Source organism: Oncorhynchus masou, chromosome 28 (genome assembly GCF_036934945.1).
Source record: "Oncorhynchus masou masou isolate Uvic2021 chromosome 28, UVic_Omas_1.1, whole genome shotgun sequence".
Taxonomy (NCBI): domain Eukaryota; kingdom Metazoa; phylum Chordata; class Actinopteri; order Salmoniformes; family Salmonidae; genus Oncorhynchus; species Oncorhynchus masou.
In genome coordinates, this window is record NC_088239.1 from 29,505,177 (window position 1) to 29,531,298 (window position 26,122).

The 26,122-nt window shown below is 46.4% G+C and overlaps 1 protein-coding gene across 8 annotated transcripts in view; it reads right to left on the reverse strand.

The window, feature by feature from the left end:
* Window positions 1-26,122, reverse strand: part of si:ch211-285f17.1 (sickle tail protein homolog) — a 235,068-nt gene that overhangs the window by 173,424 nt on the left and 35,522 nt on the right. For 5 of the 8 annotated variants that reach the window (XM_064941861.1, XM_064941862.1, XM_064941872.1 and 2 more), the window contains exon 1: window positions 7,521-8,026. The exons of 1 other annotated variant lie outside the window; for it this stretch is intronic. In XM_064941861.1, coding sequence (XP_064797933.1) covers window positions 7,521-7,860 — 340 coding nt within the window. In that variant the 5' untranslated portion in view covers window positions 7,861-8,026. Of the gene's footprint in view, window positions 1-7,520; window positions 8,028-26,122 lie in introns of those variants that run through there. 2 more of the 8 variants (XM_064941864.1, XM_064941863.1) reach the window with 1 other exon arrangement.

Genomic DNA, 26,122 nt, shown 5'->3' on the forward strand with positions numbered 1-26,122 from the left:
TTAGCACAACTACTGTATAATGTAAGGTCTTTCTCGGTCAAACACATGCTGGCACACACACACACACAGTCTCAAAGTGCATTCTGATCTCTGATGCTTCATGGGAAACTGAAGTGAATGCCCTCACATTCAAGCACAGACAAACCCCCTTATTAAAGTCTGCACGCCATACACTAGACAAGAACAACAAAAGATGCCTCCTTATACAATGGCCTGGATAACTAAGGACATAACTAACTGTAGACATTTTGACTTGAACTTTTCTCCCTTGCTGCTTTTGACTCATCTGCCCTCACTCTAAAAAAAAAAACAAAAAAACAACTGAAAGTTGACATGACCTGTAGGTGTATTTTACCTCATACCCAAGACCACCGTGGAATCAATAACAAGCAGAGTGTGGCTTAGGATCAAAGCACCAACCTGGGCAGAATGAAACACTCACAGCTAGGCTAGAGGAGAGAGAGAAAGAGATAAGTGTGTGGGGGCTTGGAGATTGGAGACTAGTTGGTTGATAATAGCAGTCTCTCTCTCTCTCTGTCTCTGTGGCTCTCTCTCTCTCTCCTGTTATCAGTGCATGCCTCAGATGCTCCAGAGCCTTAACACTGCCAGATGTGTCATTAAAAAAGTCCAGCTTAGCCAACTGGGTTCTGGTACACTCCATGGCCTTCTCTGATGGAGCAGAGATTTCCACAGCAGCCAAGACAACAGGCAAGTGGGAGTACATTTGAAAGTGGACACTGGGATTGAACCCCAGTCTCTGGTGGGGAGCAGTACGAATGTGACTAGCGGGGTGCGTTACCACTAGACCACAGAGGTCTTCCAGGGAAAAACTGTATGCTTTCAGCTTCAGTTAAAGTTCTGGCCCTGTGGCCTACGTCAATTCATTAGACTTAACACACGCCCGAAATGTCACCTGTCACACACGCTTATCATCCGGCCACAGCCACACAACTTCAGCGCCAGACCCACCTCCGTACCTCTGCTGTAGCCGTGGGCTACGTCCCAAATGGCAACATATTAATTATACAGTGAGTATACCAAACATGAGGAACACATTCCTAACATTGAGTTGCACCCACTTTGCCCTCAGAACAGCTTCAATGTGGGCTCCTGAGTGGCGCAGCGGTCTAAGGAACTGCATATCAGTGCGAGAGGTGTCAGACCCTGGTTGGATTCCAGGCCGTATCATAATCGGCCATGATTGGGAGTCCCAAAGCGCGGCGCACAATTGTCCCAGCGTCATTAGGGTTTGGCCGGGGTAGTTCGTCACTGTAAATGATAATTTGTTCTTAACTGACTTGCCTAGTTAAATAAATTCAAATGTTTTGGGGCAAGGTAATGAAAGCATTCCACAGGGATGCTGGCCCATGTTGACTACAATGCTTCCCACAGTTGTGTCAAGTTGGCTGGATGTCCTTTGCATGGTGGACCCTTCCTGATACACACAAACTGTTGAGTGTAGAAAAACCCAGCAGCTCTTGACACAAACCGGTGTCACAAGATGGTGCCGACAGAGAGGGCTGGCTCGCTTTTAGTCCTTAGGAAACTTTGCAATATATTGTTTTTTTTAATGTATTATTTCTTACATTGTTGCCCAGAAAATCTTAAGCGTTATTACATACAGCTGGGAAGAACTATTGGATATCAGAGCGACGTCAATATCAGCACTGCAACCAGGAATACAACTTTCCCGAAGCGGATCCTTTGTCCGCACCACCCAGGGCATTTGAGGCCGACCCGAAACAACTCCACTGGAGAAGAGGAAGATGGAGCGGTCTCCTGGTCAGACTTCAGAGGCGCGCACACCACCTACCACTCCCGAGCATATTAGTCCCGAGATAGCAAGTTTGACGAAATCAGGACACTGGTTGCTTTCCAGAGAGACATCAGGGATTGTAACATACTCTGTTTCACAGAAACATGGCTCTCGGTATATGCTGTTGGAGTTGGTACAGTCACCTGGCTTCTCAGTGCGTTGCACCGACAGGAATAAACATATCTCCGGGAAGAAGAAGGGCACAGGTGTATGTTTCATGATTAACGACTCATGGTGTAATTGTACCAACATACAGGAACTCAAGTATTTTTGTTCACCTGACCTAGAATTCCTCACAATCAAATGCCGACCGTATTATCTCCAAAGAGAATTATTTTTGGTTATTGTCACTGCTGTGTATATACCTCCTCAAGCCGATACTATGACGGCCCTCAAGGAACTTCACTGGACTTGCAAACTGGAAACCATATATCATGAGGCTGCATTTATTGTAGCTGGGGATTTAAAAAAAGCAAATATGAGAACAAGGCTACCTAAATTCTATCAGCAACCCGACTGTAGCACTCGAGCTGGAAAAACACTGGACCATTGCTACTCTAACCTCCGCAATGCTTACAAGGCCCTCCCCCGCCCTCCTTTCGGCAAATCTGATCACGACTACGTTTTTCTCCTCCCTTCCTATAGGCAGAAACTCAAACAGAAAGTACCCGTGCTAAGGACTATTCAACGCTGGTCTGACCAATCAGAATCCACGCTTCAAGATTGTTTTGATCACACGGACTGAGATATGTTCCGGGTAGCCTCAGAGAATAATATTGAAGTAAAAGCTGAATCGGTAAATGAGTTCATAAGGAAGTGTATAGGAGATATTGTACCTACTCTGACTATTAAAACCTACCCTAACCAGAAACTCTGGATAGATGGCGGCATTTGCGCAAAACTGAAAGAGTGAACCCCCGCATTTAACCATGGAAAGGTGACTGGGAATATTCCCGATTACAAACAGTGTAGTTATTCTCTCCGCAGGGCAATCAAACAACAAAATGTCGGTAGAGAGACAAAAGTGGAGTCGCAATTCAACGGCTCAGAAACGAGACTTAAGTGGCAGGGTCTACAAACAATCATAAACTATAAAAGGAAAAATCAGCCACATCACGGACACCAACGTCTTGCTTCCAGACAAACTAAATACCTTTTTAGCACGCTTTGAGGATAATACAGTACCACCAACGCGGCCTGCCACCACTGCACACTGCCCTATCTCATCTGGACAAGAGGAATAACTACGTAAGACTGCTGTTCATTGACTATAATCTCTTCAACACCATAGTACCCTCCAAGCTCATCATTAAGCTTGAGGACCTGGGTCTCAACCCTGACCTGTGCATTTGGGTCCTTGACTTTCTTAAGGGCCACCCCCAGGTGGTGAAGGTAGGAAACAACATCTCCACTTCGCTGATCCTTAACACTGTGGCCCCACAAGGGTGCGTGCTCAGCCCCCTCCTGTACTCCCTGTTCACCCATGACTGCGTAGCCATGTATGCCTCCAACTCAATCATCAAGTTTGCAGATGACACAACAGTGCTAGGCTTGATTTACCAATAACAACAAGACAGCCTACAGGGAGGATGTCAGGTGTCAGGAAAATAACCTCTCACTCAACGTCAACAAAACAAGGGAAATGATCGTGGACTTCAGGAAACAGCAGAAGGAGCACCCCCCTATCCACATCGACAGAACAGCAGTGGAGAAAGTGGAAAGTTTTAAGTTCCTCGGCACACACATCACTGACAAACTGAAATGGTCCACCCACACAAACAGTGTGGCGAAGAAGGTGCAACAGCGCCACTTTAACCTCAGAAGGCTGAAGAAATATGGCTTGTCACCTAAAAACCTCAAACTTTTACAGAAGCACAATTGAGAGCATCCTTCCAAGCTGTATCACCGCCTGGTACGGCAACTGCACCGCCGACAACTGCAGGGCTCTCCAGAGGGTACACATCACTGGGTGCAAACTACCTGCCCTCCAGGACACCTACAGCACCCGATGTAACAGGAAGGCCAAAAAGATCTTCAAGGACAACAACCACCCGGGCCACTGCCTGTTCACCCGGCTAACAGCCAGAAGGCGGGGTCATTACAGGTGCATCAATGCTGGGATCGAGAGAATGAAAAACAGCTTCTATCTCAAGGCCATCAGACTGTTAAACAGCCATCACTAGCACAGAGAGGCTGCTGCCTACATACAGACTTGAAATCATTGGCCACTTTAATAAATGGAACAATAGTCACTTTAATAATGCCACTTTAATTATGTTTACTTGTCTTGCATTACTAATCTCATATGTATATACTGTATTCTATACTATCTATTGCATCTTAGCCAATGCTACTCTGTCATTGCTCATCATTATATTTCTATTTATATATTCTTATTCCATTCCATTCCTTATTCCATTAGTTATTTGTTGTGGAATTGTTACATATTACTTGTTAGATATTGCTGCACTGTCGGAACTAGAAGCACAAGCATTTCGCTACACTCGCAATAACATCTGCTAACTGTGTGTATGTGACCAATAAAATGTGATTTGATTTGGTGTGCCTGGCACCCCCTACCTTACCCCATTCTAAGGCACTTAAATATTTTGTCTTGCCCATTCACCCTCTGAATGGCACACATACGCAATCCATGTCTCAATTATCTCAAGGCTTAAAAATCCTCCCCTTCATCTATACTGATTGGAGTGAATTTAACAAGTGAATCACCTGTCATGCACAGGAGGTTGGTGGCAATGGGCTTGAGGTAATGACTGAAGCAGAATTTGGGGAATGGTACCATTCCATTTGCTCCGTTCCGGCCATTATGCACTATACAGGGAACAGGGTGCCATTTTGGAACACAGATTTGTTCATGCCCAATGCCTGGCCTTAGATGTCTTGACTGAAATCAGGACAACATGGGACCTGGGCTCGACCTAGGAACCTGTATGGATGATATCGGTCTATAAAGAGGTGAAATGTACGAGGCTATGATGATAACTCCAGCTGCTGGCTCACCTTTCTAACCGCGAGGCTACCTGCTGCCTAAATGAGTTGATAAACACGAGGTGCTTATCAACTGTGTGTGTGGGTGGGTGCCACTGTGTATTTGTTTCGAGAAATTGCTAAATCATTGAAGCACTATCCAAGGAGAGACAGGCGGACAGTGAATGAGGGCTGTCAAAAAAGCAACAACAGCGCCCAAAATAGCTCTACCAATGGAATATTTACAGCGTCTGCAGCGTTTGTATGCAGGCCTCAGCAGGAAATGTGAAGAGAATTCTGTCTTTGTCGTCATCATCACTCCGACTCACATAGAGAAACACGGAGCTGACTCCTCCAAGCCTCCATCTGCAACAATACACAGATCGTGTATTCTGTTTGAAAGTCTTTTTAGAGTGTGTGGTGCGGTGGCATGGATTAAAGTCATTCTTCAGTTCAGAAGAGCGATGAGTAAAAAACGTGAACGCTTCAGTAGAAAGAGGGGGAGAGAGAAAGAGAGATACAGAGATGGAGAGGCAGAGGAAGAGACAGAGAGACAGATACATGTAGGAATAAAAAGAGAGTGAAAGAGACACAGACACCGAGGTAGAGGAAGACTTGTGTGTGTGTGTGTTTGTGCGGGCGTTTGCATGTAGGAAGGGCAGGAGTCCTCCTGGCCAGTGGTCTGTTTGTGTAAAGATGTTGGAGTGAGCACACAGAGCCACAGACTGGGAGACATCTGGTTTCCAGTACAGACCTGCCCCTCATAACCCACAACCTGACTTTATACTGGAGGGAGGAACAACTGGGAAACGGAGGGAGGAAGGAGGTGTGTGAGCGTGTGTGTGTGTGTGTGGGGGGGGGGTTACACACACACACACACACACACACACACACACACACACACACACACACACACACACACACACACACACACACACACACACACACACACACACACACACACACAACACAGTGCTACAGATCTGCAGACTTCCCAGCATGCCCTGCTCACATTCCTGACCTCCTTCTGTCACCCGAAAGTTTGACTCACACCCACACCTCCCCTCTCTCCTACCACCACCCTCCCCCCTGCCAAATCCCTGTCTGTCTCCCCTGTCTCTCCCCCGTCTCCCCTCCCCCCAACCGACTGTCTCGGAGTTAGACCAGAAACACACAACTCAGATCTCACACCTGAAATAACGGGATACACACTCTGTGTGTGTGTGTGTGTGTGTGTGTGTGTGTGTGTGTGTGTGTGTGTGTGTGTGTGTGTGTGTGTGCGCGCGCGCGTGTGCGCATGGTGCAATAGGTGTAAGTCACTCTGGATAAGAGCGGCTGCTAAATGACTAAAATGTAAATGTAAATGTTTGTGTGCATGTGTGTGTGTAACTGCAAGTAAACATCTTGATTGACAGAGGGCGTAGGCAGCGTAACAAAAACACTGCCAGTCTGTCATTCAAATAAACATGAGGGTTTACACAATACGCCTGTACCTGAATACCAGCTACTCACCAAAACTAACAGGGAATAACTTATTCCTAAAAAGTTCCTCCTACATTACCTGCTTATGGTTTAGACTTAACCTTCAAGACTTCAAGACAACGGCACGGTAAAACCATGGGCAGGTTCATTGTACATTCCAAATGAACCCTATTCCCTATATAGTGCACTACTTTTAACGAGGGCCGGGCGATACTCGTGCACTATAAAGTGAATAGGCTGCCTTTTGGGACGCATCCTTCAACTCTCCTCTTGTGCTAAATCTAAGCTCACTGGGGTGTGGGAATGTGACGATGTGGCCAAAAGTGAGGGATCAGACCCCCTGCACCCTTCCCTAATCCGCACCCCACAGAGATAACAACAATGTGACGGGGCTCCAGTCATGTGACCAGGTGAGGAATGTGTTCGACTCCCAGCATCCCCCAGGATAGGATACATAGTGCTGATCTGATCCATGCACCATACACAACACAACACACTAGTCTGACTGATGAACAGGACAGGAAGCAGAGCCCTGATAGGTAGATCTAATCCTGGACCATACACAACACAACACACTAGTCTGACTGATGAACAGGACAGGGACAGGAAGCGGAGCCCTGATAGGTAGATCTAATCCTGGACCACACAACATACCAGTCTGACCAATACACACTCAACAAACAGATAGCCCACTAATCCTCTCTTAACGAAATGTAGCCAACCACACTGATAAATGCACAGGGCAAAAAAAAAGTCATAAACTGAGTAGTATGGGCGTAAGGAAACTGCCCTGGCGGCCAATGTCTACTGCAGGGTTGCCCTAGCACTACACAGCTGGTTCAAATAATCAACCAACCACGAAGCTTTGATCATTTGAATCAGCTGTGTAGTGTTAGGGCAAAAACCAAAACGTGCACCGCTTGGGGTCCTGAGTACCGAGTCTGGGAAACACCAGTCTACTGAAACTAGACCAGCACCCATCCACTGTAACTACTACAATTACTATACTACTATTACACTAATGACACTACAGTACAAGAGTTACTACCAAAAAAAACAACACTCTGTGCTCTGTGTGTGAGACTGATTATTCAGAGGTTGTTGATTCTCGCTTTTCACAAGCTCTTGGTGGCAGCCACAGCTACGAAAACCCAACAATGTCCCTAGTTTGACACTAGGGTGTACACACCAGTCTCACAGTGGTAAAGCAATATGAGTGTGGTCCAGTACTTACTGTGCATAGAGCCCTGTGGGAGGGCCGAGGCTTTAGGCGGGCTGATTCTACTCTTGGGTTGGGCCCCCGTGTCCCCAGTCTGTGCCTGGCTTAGGTGGCTTTGGCTCTGGCTCTGGGACTGGGTCTGAGATTGCATCTGGCTCTGCTGTTTGTCTGTCTGCTGCTGTGCAGCCAGGGCCCTCTGCTTGGTCAGGGTCCCGTCGCTGCCAGCCCTCATCAGCTTCTCCCCCACACTCACCACCCTGGCCCGGGCCCCTCCCGGAGCCTCCTTACGGGAGGATGGCAGCTTGGATCCTGCACCGACTGAGGAGGGCCGAGCCAGCCTCGAAGCTTTAGACATTCTGGTGAAAGTCAGTGAAAGGTCTCAGGGACTCTCAGTCTATCGGTCTCTCTCAGTCTCTGTTAGTGCCAGGTCCGGGGTAGGTGAAAGGGTAGGGTATTCCAGGTCTCAGGGCTCCTCAGTGTGTCTCCCACTCAGCTCTGCGAGTCCTGACTGGAGCAGGTAGGCTGGGCTGAGCAGCCAGAGGGAAGAGGGCACTTTTGGGAAGGCAGAAGGGGAGGAGGAGGAGGAGAGAGAGAGAGAAGGGGCGGGAAGAGTCAACAGGTCCCTGGAAGGTGTACTCTTCTCCTGGCAGGGCCTCCTGGGCTCATCCTCCAAAGCAAACAGAGCGGTGTGTGTGGGTGGGTGTGTGTGTGTATGTATGTATGTGTGCGTGAGCGAGTGAGTCTTCAAACCTGTGGATCAGCAGGAGGTGGTGGGCCAAATGCAGAGAAGAAGCCAGGTCCTTAGTGTCAGCGCATTCCAGCTCTATAACCCACTGTCTTTCCTCTCTGTCACACCCTCTCGTCTCCTTTTCTTGAATCGTGCATACTCCCTCTCTCATTGACGACCCTGTCAAATACAGACAGTTCTTAGTCCGAGGCAGTTTTCCTCTTTTCCTTCTCTCCACTGCTCCGCAGTAGTTCTCCTTCTTCTTCTTTTTTTCTTCTTTCCTCTTCTCTTTATTTTTTCGGGTTTCCTCTTCTTTGCTCTTCCACTGCTTTTCTGATGCTCAGTATGTAACTGTTCCAGTGCTTGGGCGAGCACCGGGCGAAAACACACACAGAGAGAGAGAGAGGGATATGGAGAGAGAGAGAGAGAGAGAGAGGAACAGAGAGCGAGAGAGAGAGAGAGAGAAAAAAAGAGCACGAGGGAGAGAGCAGGAGAGAGAAAGAGAGCGGAGGATTTGGGATCCCTCCTCTTCAGGTGCAGCTGCTGAAGCCGTTCCAGATGTGTGTCAGTCGCTTCACGTCACCGCTTAGCCGCCCAGCACACACACAGCTGCACGCATTCCTGCTCACCACTCCATCGACGGATTCACCTCAAACTCCCATCCCTCTCTCTCCCACTTTCCTTCTCCTTTCTCTCTCTCCTTCCCTCGTTCACACTGTCCCTCCAGCTCAGTTTCACTCCTCCTCATGCGTGAGAAAAGACGATGTCCTGACAATGGAAGCAGTCAGAATACACACACACACACACATTCTCACTCACACACTCTAACATATACACAAGACCCCTTCACTGGGGGAATTTACAGAGAATTAAAGAGCACAGAGGAAAGGTGGATTAATGTAGAGCACAGCAAGCTTCGCTGGACAGTGTGTGTGTGGCCCTGATAGGCTGCCACACAGAGCTTCAGATAAAAGAAAGGGAGAGAAAGGGGGGGGGGGAGTAAGACCAGTGAGAGGCAACATGCAACATTGAGAGATGAGAGAGAAAGAGGGAGAGGGGGAGTGAGAGAGAGAGAACAGTGAAGGTGAGATACATTTTTTAAAAGACATAAGAAGTTCATCTGGGGATCGGAGAGCTTCAGAGGGGCATTCTCCTCCGTCTCTCCCTCCCCTCTCCCCTCTCCTCCCTCTCCTCCCCCTCTCCCTCTCCCCCTCTCCTCTCCTCCCTCCCTCTCCTCTCCTCCCCTCTCCCTCTCCTCCCTCTCCCCTCTCCTCCCCTCTCCCTCTCCCTCCCCCTCTCTCCCCTCCTCTCTCCCTCTCCCCTCTCCCCTCTCCTCTCCCTCTCCTCCTCTCTCCCCTCCCTCCCTCTCCCTCTCCCCTCTCCCCTCTCCTCTCCCCTCTCCCTCTCCCCTCTCCTCTCCTCTCCCCTCTCCTCTCCCCTCCTCTCCCCCTCTCCTCTCTCCTCCCCCTCTCCTCCCTCTCCCTCCCTCTCCCTCCCTCCTCTCCCTCTCCTCTCCTCTCCTCTCCCTCTCCTCCGTCTCTCCTCTCCCCTCTCCTCCGTCTCTCCCTCCCCTCTCCTCTCTCCTCCGTCTCTCCCTCCCCTCTCCTCTCTCCTCCGTCTCTCCTCTCCCCTCTCCTCCGTCTCTCCTCTCCCCCTCTCCTCCGTCTCTCCCTCCCCTCTCCTCTCCCTCCCTCTCCCTCCCCCTCCTCTCTCCTCCGTCTCTCCCTCCCCTCTCCTCCGTCTCTCCCTCCCCTCCTCCGTCTCTCCCTCCCATCTCCTCCGTCTCTCCCTCCCCTCTCCCCTCTCCTCCTCCCTCCCTCTCTCCCTCTCCCATCTCCTCCATCTCTCCTCTCCTCCCCTCCTCCCTCTCCTCTCCCATCTCCTCCCTCTCCTCTCCCCCTCCTCCCCCCTCTCTCCGTCTCTCCTCTCCCTCTCTCTCCTCCTCTCCCTCTCCCATCCTCCTCTCCCTCTCCTCCCTCTCCTCTCCCATCTCCTCCATCTCTCCTCTCCCCTCTCCTCCCCTCTCCCTCCCCTCCTCCCCTCTCCCCCTCCCTCTCCTCCCCTCCTCCTCTCCCTCTCCCCTCCTCCTCCTCCCCTCTCCTCTCCCCTCTCCTCTCCCCTCCTCCGTCCTCCCTCCCCTCTCTCCCCTCCTCCTCTCCCTCTCCCTCTCCTCTCCCCTCTCCCCTCCCTCTCCCCCTCCTCTCCTCTCTCCCCTCTCCCTCCCCTCTCCTCCGTCTCTCCTCTCCCATCTCCTCCTCTCTCCCTCTCCTCCCTCTCCTCCCTCTCCTCCCTCTCCTCTCCCCCTCTCCCCTCTCCCTCCTCCCTCTCCTCCCTCTCCCCTCTCCTCCCTCTCCTCTCCCCTCTCCTCCGTCTCTCCTCTCCCCTCTCCTCCCTCTCCTCTGAACCTACACAAAATGTTCTTTACATCTGTACACACTGCTCATCCTCACACTCAGCACTAACTCCTCTCCTGAGTTAAGGTATCGGATACATCCCAATTGGCACCCTATTCCCTATATAGTGTACTAACTTTGACCAGGGTCCATAAGGCTCTGGTAATTGGTCATGCACTACAGTATATAGGAAATAGCGTGCCATTTGGGACAGAACCATAAACACAATCTCAGACTTCAGTATGGGTATGAAACAAGATGCTGACAGACCCATGGTCAGGCTGTCCTCATTTCAATGCCTTGATCTCCAATAGGAAGAACAAATAACTGATCTGGAGACTGTGGTAAAACAAAGACAGAGATAACTACAGAGATGACAGAGTGACAGAATCCCTTAGGGAGATTATGTTTTTTTTAAAGGGTCAACAGTGAGGCTGATCGTTTACAGGCAGTTCACAACACATTTAGACCCACGCACGCACACACACACACACACACACACACACACACACACACACACACACACACACACACACACACACACACACACACACACACACACATACCTTGTTCACATATGGTATGATTCACATACAGTGGGGCAAAAAAGTATTTAGTCAGCCACCAATTGTGCAAGTTCTCCCACTTAAAAAGATGAGAGTGGCCTGTAATTTTCATCATAGGTACACTTCAACTATGACAGACAAAATGAGAAAAAAAATCCAGAAAATCACATTGCAGGATTTTTAATGAATTTATTTGCAAATTATGGTGGAAAATTAGTATTTGCTCAATAACAAAAGTTTATCTCAATACATTGTCATATAGCCTTTGTTGGCAATGACAGAGATCAAACGTTTTCTGTAAGTCTTCACAAGGTTTTCACACACTGTTGCTGGTAGTTTGGCCCATTCCTCCATGCAGATCTCCTCTAGAGCAGTGATGTTTTGGGGCTGTTGCTGGGCACCACGGACTTTCAACTCCCTCCAAAGATTTTCTATGGGGTTGAGATCTGGAGACTGGCTAGGCCACTCCAGGACCTTAATGCTTCTTACGAAGCCACTGCTTCGTTGCCCGGGCGGTGTGTTTGGGATCATTGTCATGCTGAAAGACCCAGCCACGTTTCATCTTCAATGCCCTTGCTGATGGTAGGCTTTGTTACTTTGGTCCCAGCTCTCAGGTCATTCACTAGGTCCCCTCGTGTGGTTCTGGGATTTTTGCTCACCGTTCTTGTGATCATTTTGACCCCACAGGGTGAGACCTTGCGTGGAGCCCCAGATCGAGGGAGATTATCAGTGGTCTTGTATGTCTTCCATTTCCTAATAATTGCTCCCACAGTTGATTTCTTCAAACCAAGCTGCTTACCTATTGCAGATTCAGTCTTCCCAGCCTGGTGCAGGTCTACAATTTTGTTTCTGGTGTCCTTTGACAGCTCTTTGGTCTTGGCCATAGTGGAGTTTGGAGTGTGACTGTTTGAGGTTGTGGACAGGTGTCTTTTATACTGATAACAAGTTCAAACAGGTTCCATTAATACAGGTAACGAGTAAAGAAGAAGTTACAGGTCTGTGAGAGCCAGAAATCTTGCTTGTTTGTAGGTGACCAAATACTTATTTTCCACCATAATTTGCAAATAAATTCATAAAAAAATCCTACAATGTGATGTATATTCTCATTTTGTCTCTCTCATCTTTTTAAGTGAGAGAACTTGCACAATTGGTGGCTGACTAAATACTTTTTTGCCCCACTGTATGACTACGAACCAAGGTAATGCCACAACAGGTGTAACAGCCGGTGACATCACTGACAACACTGCTGTCAGGCTACAGAGGCTACCCACCACTCACATATCATGGTGCATGTGCTCAGTTTCAGTATGTAGCATGTGGCTGGCGTGTGAAGCAGAAGTGTGTTAGCGCTTTGATGTACTGTACGTGTCATAGCGTGCTGAGAGACTTAACACCGTGGAAAGGATTATAGTGAGCACAGGATGAACGGAGGCTGACAACAAACTATGAGAGGAGGAAAGAGCAGCCAGTCGTAGCCAAAAGGCTGTACCACCAGGTCTGTTTCCACAGAGAGGATCACCAGTTCCCCATCTGATTGGACCGTACCACTGATCTATTTCCATAGGGTGGGGAAATTGGATGGTTGGTTCACTGGTAAAGATGAAGACGGTGTGGGACATAATGTAAACTGAGCAATGATATGCTTGTACAACAGACATTTTTCTTTAAACAGTTGAAGAGATGCTGAAGAAATGTACTGTATGTATGTATGTATGTATGTATGTATGTATGTATGTATGTATGTATGTATGTATGTATGTATGTATGTATGTATGTATGTATGTATGTATGTATGTATGTATGTATGTGACCGTGCACACACACAGTGACAGACACAGAAACAGACACACACACACACACACTCAGACCCACCGAAGCTGATTCTACAACCTAATCCCCTTGATGTGTCAGAGTAATATTGTTTACTGAGCAGCTGAATACATTTGTGTCTATTGGGTTTACTAAACCCAGTCTGAATCCTGTTCCTAAATGGCACCCTAGTCCCGACATAGGGCTCTGATAAAAAAAATATTGCACTATGGCCCCCGAAACAGACAGCCACACACACACACAAACACACACCGATGTGGTCGCCATGCGATTTGCAATAACTCCCCCATCCCCCTCGTCAAAAGTAGTCCACGAATAGGGGAATCGGTTGCCATTTGGGATGCGGACCTAAGCCTCGTTCTTAGGAGAATGTGAGGAAGAGAAACACTGATGTTTCGCCGTGAATAAAGGGAAACAACGCCAGATTATACCGTCAAAGTCCAATCTTATGAAGGAAAGGATGTGAACGAAAGCAGCGTCGGGCCTTTGGCTCAACTTCATTTTCTATTGTGAAACGTAGAAACCAAACTCTGACACAGACATACATAGAGAAACAAATATAAACACAGACTCACTTATATCCGCTACAGTGAACCAATGCCACCAGCGATTACTTCCTAAAAATAAGCAATGATTTTGTTCAATGTGTGTGTGTGTGTGTGTGTGTGTGTGTGTGTGTGTGTGTGTGTGTGTGTGTGTGTGTGTGTGTGTGTGTGTGTGTGTGTGTGTGTGCACTACTTCACTCAGACTAAAATGAAAACCCTCTAATAATACGATGTGAATTGGATAGCTCCCCGAGGCATCCTGACTTTAACCCGATGCTGATTGTACGGTACGCTGCAGTACTCTTTGAAGATAAGTCTATGTTCAAAGCCCTTAAATAACATATCATTTATGGACAGACATCGTTTGAAAGCCTTTCTCAATCAAGTCGTTAGAAAGATTAAAAAGTGAATGAAAGTATGACATAACACATACTGTACCTATCGAGCAGTGGTCTTCAAAGCCGGGGTCAAGTTGCGGGGAAGTGTGCACAGTTGAAGTCGGAAGTTTACATACACTTAGGTTGGAGTCATTAAAACTCGTTTTTCAACCACTCCACACATTTCATGTTAACAAACTATCGTTTTGGCAAGTCGGTTAGGACATCTACTTTGTGTATGACACAAGTCATTTTTCCAACAATTGTTTACAGACAGATTATTTCACTGTATCACAATTCCTGTGGGTCAGAAGTTCACATACACTAAGTTGACTGTGCCTTTAAACAGCTTGGAAAATTCCAGAAAATTATGTCCTGGCTTTAAAAGCTTCTGATAGGCTAATTGACATCATTTGAGTTAATTCGAGTGTACCTGTGGATGTATTTCAAGGCCTACCTTCAAACTCAGTGGATCTTTGCTTGACATGATGGAAAATCAAAAGAAATCAGACAAAAATTGTTGACCTCCACAAGTGTGGTTCATCCTTGGGAGCAATTTCCAAATGCCTGAAGGTATAAACAATAGTAGGCAAGTATAAACACCATTGGACCACGCATCCGTCATACCTCTCAGGAAGGAGACGCATATTGTCTCCATCTGTCTTGCAAGGGGAGGCTTGCAAGCCAAAGAACACCATCCCAACCGTGAAGTACAGGGGTGGCAGCATCATGTTGTGGGGGTGCTTTGCTGCAGGAGGGACTGGTGCACTTCACAAAATAGATGGCATAATGAGGAAGGATAATTATGTGGATATTTTGAAGCAACATCTGAAGACATCAGTCAGGAAGTTAAAGCTTGGTCGCAGGTGCTCTCATTTGTTGACTTCTGTAATTGAAAAAGCCTTGGTTTCATGCATCAGAAGACCTCATCCCTAAGTTTGTTTTACTCACTGCTTTAGCACATTCCTCCAAACCTGATATCCTTGCCGTGTCTGAATCCTGGCTTAAGAAGGCCACCAAAAAGTCTGAGATTTCCATACCAAACTACAACATTTTCTGTCAAGATAGAACTGCCAAAGGGGGAGGAGTTGCAATCTACTGCAGAGATAGCTTGCAAACTTCTGGCATACTTTCCAGGTCTATGCCCAAACAGTTCGAGCTTATAATTTTAAAAATGAATTTCTCCAGAAATAAGTTTCTCACGGTTGCCGCCTGTTATAGACCCCCCTCAGCTCCCAGCTTTGCCCTGGACACCATGTGTGAATTGATTGCCCCCCATCTATCTTCAGAGTTCGTTCTGTTAGGTGACCTAAACTGGGATGTTCATAACACCCCAGCAGTCCTACACAAATTATCAAGGAAAGCACCAGGTACAACCCTAAATCTGTAAACATGGGCACCCTCATAGATATCATCCTAACCAACTTGCCCTCCAAATACACCTCTGCTGTTTTCAATCAGTATCTCAGTGATCACCGCCTCATTGCCTGCATCCGCTATGGGTCCGCGGTCAAACGACCAACCCTCATCGCTGTCAATCGCTCTCTACACTTCTGCGAGCAGGCCTTTCTAATTTACCTGGCCCAGATATCCTGGAACGATATTCAAGGATGCCTGGTCGAGGAAGCCTGGTCGTTCTTTAAAAGTAATTTCCTCACCATCTTAAATAAGCATGCCCATTTCCAAAAATGTAGAACTAAGAACAGATAAAGCCCTTGGTTCACTCCAGACCTGACTGCTTTTGACCAGCACAAAAACATCATGTGGCGGACTGCAATAGCATTGAATAGTCCCCGCAATATGCAACTGTTCAGGGAAGTCAGGAACCAATACACACAGTCAGTCAGGAAAGCAAAGGCTAGCTTTTTCAAACAGAAATTTGAATCCTGATGCTCTAACTCCAAATAGTTTTGGTACTCTGTAAAGTCCATGGAGAACAAGAGCACCTCCTCCCAGCTGCCCACTGTACTGAGGCTAGGTGACACGGTCATCACCGATAAATCAATGATAATCGAACATTTCAATAAGCATTACTCTACGGCTAGCCATGCTTTCCTCCTGACTGCCCCTACCTCGGCCAACAGCTCCGCACCCCTTGCAGCTACTTGCCCGAGCCTCCCCAGCTTCTCCTTCACCCAAATCCAGATCGTAGATGTTCTGAAAGAGCTGCAAAACCTGGACCCTCACAAATCAGCTGGGCTAGACAATCTGGACCCTCTCTTTCTAAAATGATCCGCCGCCATTGTTGCAACCCCTATTACCAGTCTGTTCAACCTCTCTTTCGTTTCGTCCAAGATCCCTAAAGATTGGAAAGCTGCCGCGGTCATCCCCCTCTTCAAAGGGCGTGACACTCTAGACCCAAACTGTTACAGACCTATATCCATCCTGCCCTGCTTTCTAAAGTATTCGAAAGCCAAGTTAATAAACAGATCACTGACCATTTCGAATCCCACCGTACCTTCTCCGCTGTGCAATCCAGTTTCCGAGCTGGTCACGGGTGCACCTCAGCCACGCTCAAGGTACTAAACAATATCATAACTGCCATCAATAGAAGACAGTACTGTGCAGCCATCTTCATCGACCTGGCCAAGGCTATCGACTCACCGTATTCTTATCGGCAGACTCAACAGCCTTGGTTTCTCAAATGACTGCCTCGCCTGGTTTACCAACTACTTCGCAGACAAAGTTCAACGTGTAAAATCGGAGGGCCTGTTGTCTGGACCTCTGGCAGTCTCTATGGGGGTACCACAGTGTTCAATTCTCGGGCAAACTCTTTTCTCTGTATATATCAACGATGTCGCTCTTGCTGCGGGTGATTGCCTGATCCACCTCTACACAGACAACACCATTCTGTATACATCTGGCCCTTCTTTGGAAACTGTGTTAACTAACCTCAAAACGAGCTTCAATGCCATACAAAACTCCTTCTGTGGCCTCCAACTGCTCTTAAATGCTAGCAAAACCAAATGCATGCTTTTCAACCGTTCGCTGCCCGTACACACCCGCCAGACTAGCATCTCTACTCTGGACAGTTCTGACCTAGAATATGTCGACAACGATAAATACCTAGGTGTCTGGCTAGACTGTAAACTCTCCTTCCAGACTTATATCAAACATCTCCTATCCAAAATCAAATCTAGAATCGGCTTTCTATTCTGCAACAAAGCCTCCTTCACTCACGACGCCAAACTTACCCTAGTAAAATGGACTACCCTACCGATCCTTGACTTCGGTGATGTCATCTACAAAATAGCTTCCAATACTCTACTCAGCAAATTGGATGTAGTCTACCACAGTGCCATCCATTTTGTTACCAAAGTGCCTTATACCACCCACCACTGCGACCTGTATGCTCTAGTCAGCTGGCCCTCGCTACATATTCGTCGCCAGACCCACTGGCTCCAGGTCATCTATAAGTCTATGCTAGGTAAAGCTCTGCCTTATCTCAGCTCACTGGTCACGATAACAACACCCACCCGTAGCATGCGCTCCAGCAGGTATATCTCATTGGTCATACCCAAAGCCAACACCTCCTTTGGCTGCCTTTCCTTCCAGTTTTCTGCTGCCAGTGACTGGAACGAATTGCAAAAATCGCCGAAGCTGGAGATTTACATTTCCTTCACTAACTTTAAACATCAGCTATCTGAGCGGCTAACCGATCGCTGCAGCTGTACATAGTCCATCTGTAAATAGCCCACCCAATCTACCTACCTCATCCCCATATTGTTTTTATTTACTTTGCTGCTCTTTTGCACACCAGTAACACTACTTACACACCATCATCTGCTCATCATCATCTGCTCATCTATCACTCCAGTATTAATCTTCTAAATTGTAATTACTTTGCTACCATGGCCTATTTATTGCCTTACCTCATGCCATTTGCACACACAGTATATATACTTTTTTTCTTTCTATTGTGTTATTGACTGTACGCTTGTTTATTCCATGTAACTCTGTGTTGTTTCTGTCACACTGCTTTGCTTTATCTTGGCCAGGTCGCAGTTGTAAATTAAAACTTGTTCTCAACTAGTTTACCTGGTTAAATTAAGGTGAATTTTTTTTTTTTTAAATGGGTCTTCCAAATGGACAATGACCCCAAGCATACTTCCAAAGTTGTGGCAAAACGGCTTAAGGACAACAAAGTCAAGGTATTGGAGTGGCCATCACAAAGCCCTGACCTCAATCCTATAGCAAATTTGTGGGCACAACTGAAAAAGCATGTGCGAGCAAGGAGGCCTACAAACCTGACTCAGTTACACCAGCTCTGTCAGGAGGAATGGGCCAAAATTCACCCAACTTATTGTGGGAAGCTTGTAGAAGGCTACCAGAAACGTTTGACCCAAGTTAAACAATTTAAAGGCAATGCTACCAATTACTAATTGAGTGCATGTAAACTTCTAACCCACTGGGAATGTGATGAAAGAAATAAAAGCTGAAATAAATCATTTTCTCAATTATTATTCTGACATTTCACATTCTTAAAATAAAGTGGTGATCCTAACTGACCTAAGACAGGGAATTTTTACTAGGATTAAATGTCAAGATTTGTGAAAAACTGAGTTTAAATGTATTTGGCTAATGTGTATGTAAACTTTCGACTTCAACTGAAGGTTGTGTTATTCTATTTGGGGTGGGGTGGGGTGGGGTCACAGTACAGACTTAAAATGTGTCACAAATGGCACCCGATTCCCAATATAGTGTACTACTTTTTAGGGCCCATAGGAATTAAGGTGCCATTTGGGAACCTTGGATACAGAATAGGTAAGTCCTACAGGTTTGGTGGTATAGGGGATAACAGAGAGAGAAAAGAGAAGTGTTTCCCCTAGGATTTTTTCCAGCTGCGGTGGGTGGAGGCTTGGTAGCCAGTGGCCCTGTCTCCAACCAACATTTTTTTAGAGAACCATTCACCGTGTGTACAATTTCCTGCAATTGTACACATTTTGCCATGCAGTAGAGAGAACATTTTCTGTCTAGTTTTTATTTTGGTGATTGTTAGTTCTCAAAGATGATCTTATTGAAAAATGTATAGCTACATGATCTTTTCAACATACTTTATATCTGGTTTAAGTCATTTTAGTCCTCTGCCGCTGCTAAATTAACAGAGGGGAAACACTGAAGAGGGAAGTGGGGCTATTGGTACGTAAAGGTCAAAATCACTCATGTGCGGTATGCTACAACAGGGAAGGGAGGCAGGGAGGGGGAAGGTGGGGTTACTCATTGACTTGTTGGAGCTCAGCCCTGGAGATATGGAGTCAGAGGTTTTAGTAGGGGAGGAGGAGGGGGGCGGCAGGGGGGGGTTGTTAAGAAGGGTCTGAGTGCCTCTGTGGTATTTGTGTAATTAAACGGTCGTTCCATCTCTAGACTGTTATTAGGAGCAGGATGGGGCACCTGCATAATAACTGGCACTATAGGCGCTGGGCTCAATGCCACACTGGACTCTATTACTGTTATACAGTGACGGGCACAAACATTTCATCAGTTCTAAGTGGAATGCATTTATTTGAGGGAGTTTTAATACAATACAAAGGCTCTATATTATTGTGAAGTTGGGAAATATGTGTGTTATTGGGCATACCACAAGAAAAGCAGATTACACAACCTGGCTCCCATCACACAAATCTTGAAGTTGGCATTAAAGCCAGTTGAAATGAACTCATCAAGCAAGTTATCTATTAACTTGGTCTAAGTGGTCAGTGAAGATTATCGTTACTTTATGAGTCATTTCCAGTCAGATCGATCGTGAAATGTAAATGGGGGATTTCCAAAAACACACAAAGGTGTACTTAAACCTTTACATTGCACCTTTAAATGATCAGGCCTGAACATTTCCCAAGAGAGTCATAACAGGATGAACCAGAGAAAGATAGAGCTCTAAAGGACATTGACCTTCCAAGTGATCTGAGCTAAAGCCTGATTTGAGGTGCAGGTGGGGAGACAGGGAGTGTGTGTGTGTGTGTGTGTGTGTGTGTGTGTGTGTGTGTGTGTGTGTGTGTGTGTGTGTGTGTGTGTGTGTGTGTGTGTGTGTGTGTGTGTGTGTGTGTGTGTGTGTGTGCGTGCGAGCGCATGCATGCGTGTGTTGGGGGCAGGGAGATGCAGCCAGGCAGGGTGCTGTTCCTCTCCAGTGGGGCTGATGGAGGTTGTGTGTTGGTTGTGTGTTTTCGCAGCCCTAGGGGATAGTTTCTCTCACATTCCAGCCCAGTTACCCCAGCCCAAACAAAACCATGAGTCATGATGGATTACAATACACTTCCTCCTTTACTGCTTCCTGTTTCTGAGTCCGGCACAAAGCAAACATAACATGCACCTGCACACAAACACACACAAATATGTTTGCGGGATTTTGACTGCATTATTACAATTTCTGTCATATAGAATAGTTCCTTTTTTCAGCTGCTCAGCTCTCTGTGTGGTGCCTGCTTCCCCGGAGGATACAGTAAAACTGTCATCTTCATCGCAACAATCATAATACCCAGAGAATAATATCATGACAAACTTCAGAAACAAAAAGATTAACTCCAACACTCGTCTGTGAACAGTTCTCTTTCTCTGTGTATTGTACATAAACAGAGAACAATGTTAAGCTATTCGGCTATTATTTTGGGATATTATTTTTATTGTGCTCCATACATATAGGCCTATTGTCTGTCGCTGAACGAGATGGCAGACACTAGGACAGCATCTCAAATGGCACCTTATTCCCTATATAGTGCAATACTTTTGGCCCGGGTCAAAAGTAGTGCACTAAATAGGGCATAGGGTGCCATTCGGGATGCAGCCCTAGTGTCTGCCATCTCATTCAGTGACAGGAGGATGAATGGAGACTCCAGATGACCCCTAAGACAGTCGGAGACTATTAATCTTAACACAGTCACACCTCGCTCGTCCTCAGCTCATCCTCACGTCAACACGGTGCTACAATGAGTCACCGAAGACGGCCTCAGATGGCAGCATGTAAATACTGGAGAGGACAGGAGTGGTCTCAGAATAGAGCTCTGAGGGACCCCTTGTGTGAATTGATGTCTAATTGCCAAGCGTCACAAATGATCACCTGTAGATGTAGATAATGGGCAAGATCAAAAGCATGTCAATAGTCTAAGTCTAAGCCAAGGTATACACTTCAAATCCCTCTTACACACAAGGTTTACTCTTAAAACAAGGTTTACACTGAAAGTAAAAAGTAAAAAAAAAAATGCATTGTAGTGAATCATGCTTGAATTATTATCGCTGTACTGTAATAAGCCTCTAAAATCTAAACTGGAGGATGCCGACACTAGAAGTTGTTGTTGCTGGTGAATGATCCGGTTCATTCAGAGGACAGTAAAATACCACAGCCATCCAGGAATTAAGTCATTGTGTGTGTCCCAAATGGCACTCTATTGCCTATATAGTGCACTATTTTTGACCAGAGCCCTGCACGGAGCCTACTGCACTATGTAGGAAATAGTGTGCCATTTGGAAATTGGGAAGCAGGCATAGCCTTCATTTGATGAGATCCCATCCCCAATTATGAGTTCAAGATGTTGCTTATGTCAAGAAGATTCCCGTACAATTTGGAAAAGGGAAATTAATAATAACAGAATGTATCGCTTCAAAATACTAACGAATGAATCATTCACAATATCACCCAAATTGAGAACGTTCCTTCACAATCAATGCCACAAAACAGTCCGAATGCCTCAAGATGTTATGAAATGATAAGCAGTAAGGGAACCTCGACAGAGGCAGGGTGGTTTGGTGTGGCTCTCTTTTCCAGATCTGGATTCCATTCAAATGTTAAGACACTTCAAATACTCAATCTATGCTTGATTTAGCTGGCCAGGCTTAATTGACCAAAATAATATTCCCAAACCTGCAAAACCCACACACAACCAGGCATACAGAGGGTTGATGGTATCAAATCCTAAATGCCATTGCCTGCCATGTCCTTGTGCACGGCATTTAACCCCCCACAACAACAGCTCCACGGTCGCCCAGTGTGGCACCTCTCCAAAAACATGTATATCTACACTCAGTTTATTAGGTACACCCATCTAGTACCGGGTCGGCAACCTCTTTGCCTCCAGAACAATCTGAATTCTTCAGGCATGAACTGTTACTCAATTGGTATCAACGTGTGCCAGGAAAACATTCCCACACCAGTACACCACCACCACCAGCTTGTATGGTTGACACCAAGCAGAATGGGGCCACGGACTCATTCTGCTTACGCCAAATCCCGACTCTGCCATCAGCATGACGCAACAGGAACCGGGATTCGTCAGACCAGGCAATGTTTTTCCACTCCTCAATTGTCCAGTGTTGGTGATAGCGTGCAAACTGGAGCTACTTCTACTTGTTTTTAGCTGACAGGAGTGGAACCCGGTGTGGTCGTCTGCTGCAATAGCCCATCCGATCAGTTGTGCGTTCTGAGACTGTTATTTGCCTGTTTGTGGCCCGCCTGTTAGCTTGCATGATTCTTGCCATTCTCCTTCAGCCTCTCATCAACGAGCTGTTTTTACCCACATGACTGCCACTGACTGGATGTTTTTTGTTTATCACGCCATTCTCGATAAACCCTAGACATTATCGTGCGTGAAAAGCCCAGGAGGCTGGCCGTTTCTGAGAAACTGGAACCGGCGCACCTGGCAACGACGATCATACCATGCTCAGTGTTGCTTAGGTCACCCAATTTTGGCCATTTTAACATTCAATCAAACAGTAACTGAAAGCCTTGATGCCTGTCTGCCTGCTTTATAAAGCAAGCCATGACTCACTGTCTGTAGGAGCGAACCATTTTCGTGAACGGGGTGGTGTACCTAATAAACTGAGTTGTATACTTATGCATGTCTTTTTGATAGGTTGGGTTAAAAGCAAAAGTTTATTTCCGGTTGGACCTTGGATGCAATTGACCAAATAAGTGATCTTATCTTAATAACACTCAGTATTTGGAAGATTTCATGCCTGCTGTTTTCACAAAGCCATCTTCTGAACTATACAAGGCTACAGGCTCTGTATAGCACTAAAACAGACGCAGTCCAGCAGCCTCTTCCCATGGCCTGTCTCTGAGGCCCCCATGTGGCCTTATGGCATATTCCTCCTGTGCTACAACAGGCCTAGAGAAACATTTATGGACATGAACCACAAACGGGATTGTGTCGACAATGTTCTACAGTACAGGTATTTGGCTTTATTTTGGCCGTAATTGGGTTGATGTTTAGTACAAAAGGAGTGAAGACATACATAGTGAATCTATGTTTCCGGAAAGATTCAGTCCCTTAAATTCAATGGGGAACTAAAGTATTGATGTTCTTCAGGGGCTGTAAAAGAGAGTCATGTTAACTATTTTGTCTGCTGGTGGAACAATTTGTCTGCATGTTTTATCACTGGGTGTTTGTTGTGTTCGTTTTTATTAGGCAAACTGTGTATCTGACAGATGCACATAGCCTCTGGCCCTGTAAAATGTGAGGCATTTAAGGGAGAGAAAGAGAAAAAGCTAGAGAGAAAGAGGGAGAGAGAAACCGCAGCACGTTCACAGGCGATGTAAATAAGAGCCTCCGTCAGTATCTTCATGGCTTATTGATTTTAAGATCCCTCACTGGCTGCCCAGAGAGAGAGAGAGAGAGAGGGAGAGAAGAGAGCGAGATGGAAAGAGATATATGGGGAGAGGGAGAGTGTGAGAAAGAGAGCGAGAGGGAGATATGGGGAGAAAGAGCCAGAGAGAGATATGGGAGAGAGAAAAAGAGAGGGAGAGGGGGAGGGAGGGAGGGAAGAGAGAGATGGAGAGGGAGAGCAGGGTGGAGGCTCTTGGCCAAGCCTAAGAGCAGCAGCTTCTTAGTGGGAACAGCAGCCAGAAGACAGCAGCACCACAAACTAAGGGGGAGGAGTGGCTCACACAAGTTCCCAGTAGAACACGTGACTGAACTCATGACACACACACACACACAGGGGGACTTCCACTGGGAGTTTTACTCCCAAAACCTCTCCAATAAACTGTTAGAATTGTAAGTAACATAAGTGTTGGTCCCATGTTTCATGGGTTGAAATAAAAAATCCCAGAAATGTTCCTTCGCACAAAATGATTATTTCTCTGAAATGTTGTGCACACATGTGTTTACATCCCGGTTAGTAAGTTATTCTCCTTTGCCAAGATAATCCATCCACCTGACATGTGTGGCATATCATGAAGCTGATTAAAAAGCATGATCATTACACAGGTGCACCTTGTGCTGGGGAAAATAAAAAGACACTCCCTAATGTGCAGTTTTCACACAACACAATGCCACAAATGTCTCAAGTTTTGAGGGAGTGTGGAATTGGCATGCTGACTGCAGGAATGTCCATCATTCTTCACCTGCAGGATCGTCTGAGACCAGCCACCTGGACAGCTGATGAAATTGTGGGTTTACACAACTGAAGAATTTCTGCATCCACATGAGGCAATGTAACTCACTAAAATCTTTGAAATTGAAATGTTGCGTTTATATTTTTATTCAGTGTATATTGTAAGTCGGTCAGTTTAATTACAATTGCATAACAGGAATGCTAACTGGTCAAGGTGACATAGCAAACAATTGATTAATTATGTTGTCAAGTGATGATTGTTATTGTCTTGAAGCTTTGATCACATTTGTATGAAATGCAGCTTGTGTGTATAATTATCCCCACTCTATCCCTGACATATTGCTCTGTTGCTGTTCAGGCAGGACAACAAAAAGAGTGAAAGGAGGGAATGTCTGAAGACGAATCAGGATCTGGTGTGCATCCCAAATGGCACCTTACTCACTACCTTTGACCAAGGCCAGTACGGCTTTGGTAAATAGTAGTGCACTATGTAGGGACTAGGGTGCCTTTTAGGACGCGCCCCAGGATTTAGACTGGATTTAGTAAACCCAATAGACACAAATGTATTCAGCTGCTCGGCAAACAATATTCTATTACTCTGCCACATCAATGGGATGAGGTAGTAGAATCAGCTCGGGATGAAAGGGAAAGGGGGATACCTAGTCAGTTGCACAACTGAACGCATTCAACTGAAATGTGTTTGAATCAGAGGTGCTGGTGGCTGCCTTAAAGTCTCCGTCATCACCACCCGGGGAGCAGTTGTCTAAGTGTGTGTGTGTGTGTGTGTGTGTGTGTGTGTGTGTGTGTGTGTGTGTGTGTGTGTGTGTGTGTGTGTGTGTGTGTGTGTGTGTGTGTGTGTGTGTGTCCCACTATGGATTTGGCACTGGGGCAGCTCTGTTGGCACATGCTTTTCTCTCATCCCGGACCAAAAACATTAATGTATTTACATACTTCTAAAGTTCAAGTCAGGAGAAAGAAACATAATAGCCAGTAAATGTTCATCAAAAGGTACATATCAAGTGGCTACAAACTTGTCAAGAAGTGAAATAATGATTCGTTTTTTTTGTGTGTTTTAAAAAGAACTTACTGTCCTCAATAGCAAATGTAGAAAAAGGACACACAACAGCAATATAACGGAAATATGACTTCAACAACACATGGCTGCAGAAGACATGAAGATTCAAGTTATTCTGACTGGACTCCCACCCGCCTACTGAGTTAGGCTATTTTCGTAAGCCTCACCCTGGGGTAAGGGTACAGTATTAGCCCACCAGATATGGTGATGTGACTGGGAGACAAGGCAGTGACCGGATTAGGCCATGTCGATCTGGAGTTCTTCCTGACTACATGACCTGAGCAGGGGAAAACTCCAGGTCCAAGCCATTTAGGACAAACACTTCGCTCATTTGATAAAAGGTAGAAGGAACCCACAGGGAACCCACACAAAAAGGGAACCCAAACAACATGAACACTCATATCTAGAGGGTGCCGCGTGGCATCGTTTAATTGGGGCTAGTCCCCCCCCCCGCTCCCTTCCTCTGCACCATTCACCCTGCCCCAACATTCCCTGCGGGGCCTGTTGGCTCCATGCTGGGAGAATCATGTAAACAGCTTGAGGAGCTGAAACAGTCTTTTTATCCCACACTCATGCATAATGGAGAGGAAATGCTCCTTTTTACACGGAGACAGCTTCAGTATTGTGTCTCGAAGAGTCTGTCAATACGAGGATTGCAGAATTCTGGTAACTTTCCTAATGTTTTCCAGAAATCCCGATTGGAGGATTCGGAGCTGGAGGATTCCCTCCCTGCTTCTGGGTCAGATTGCTCCGAATTCATTCCCATTTAAGCGACGGTACT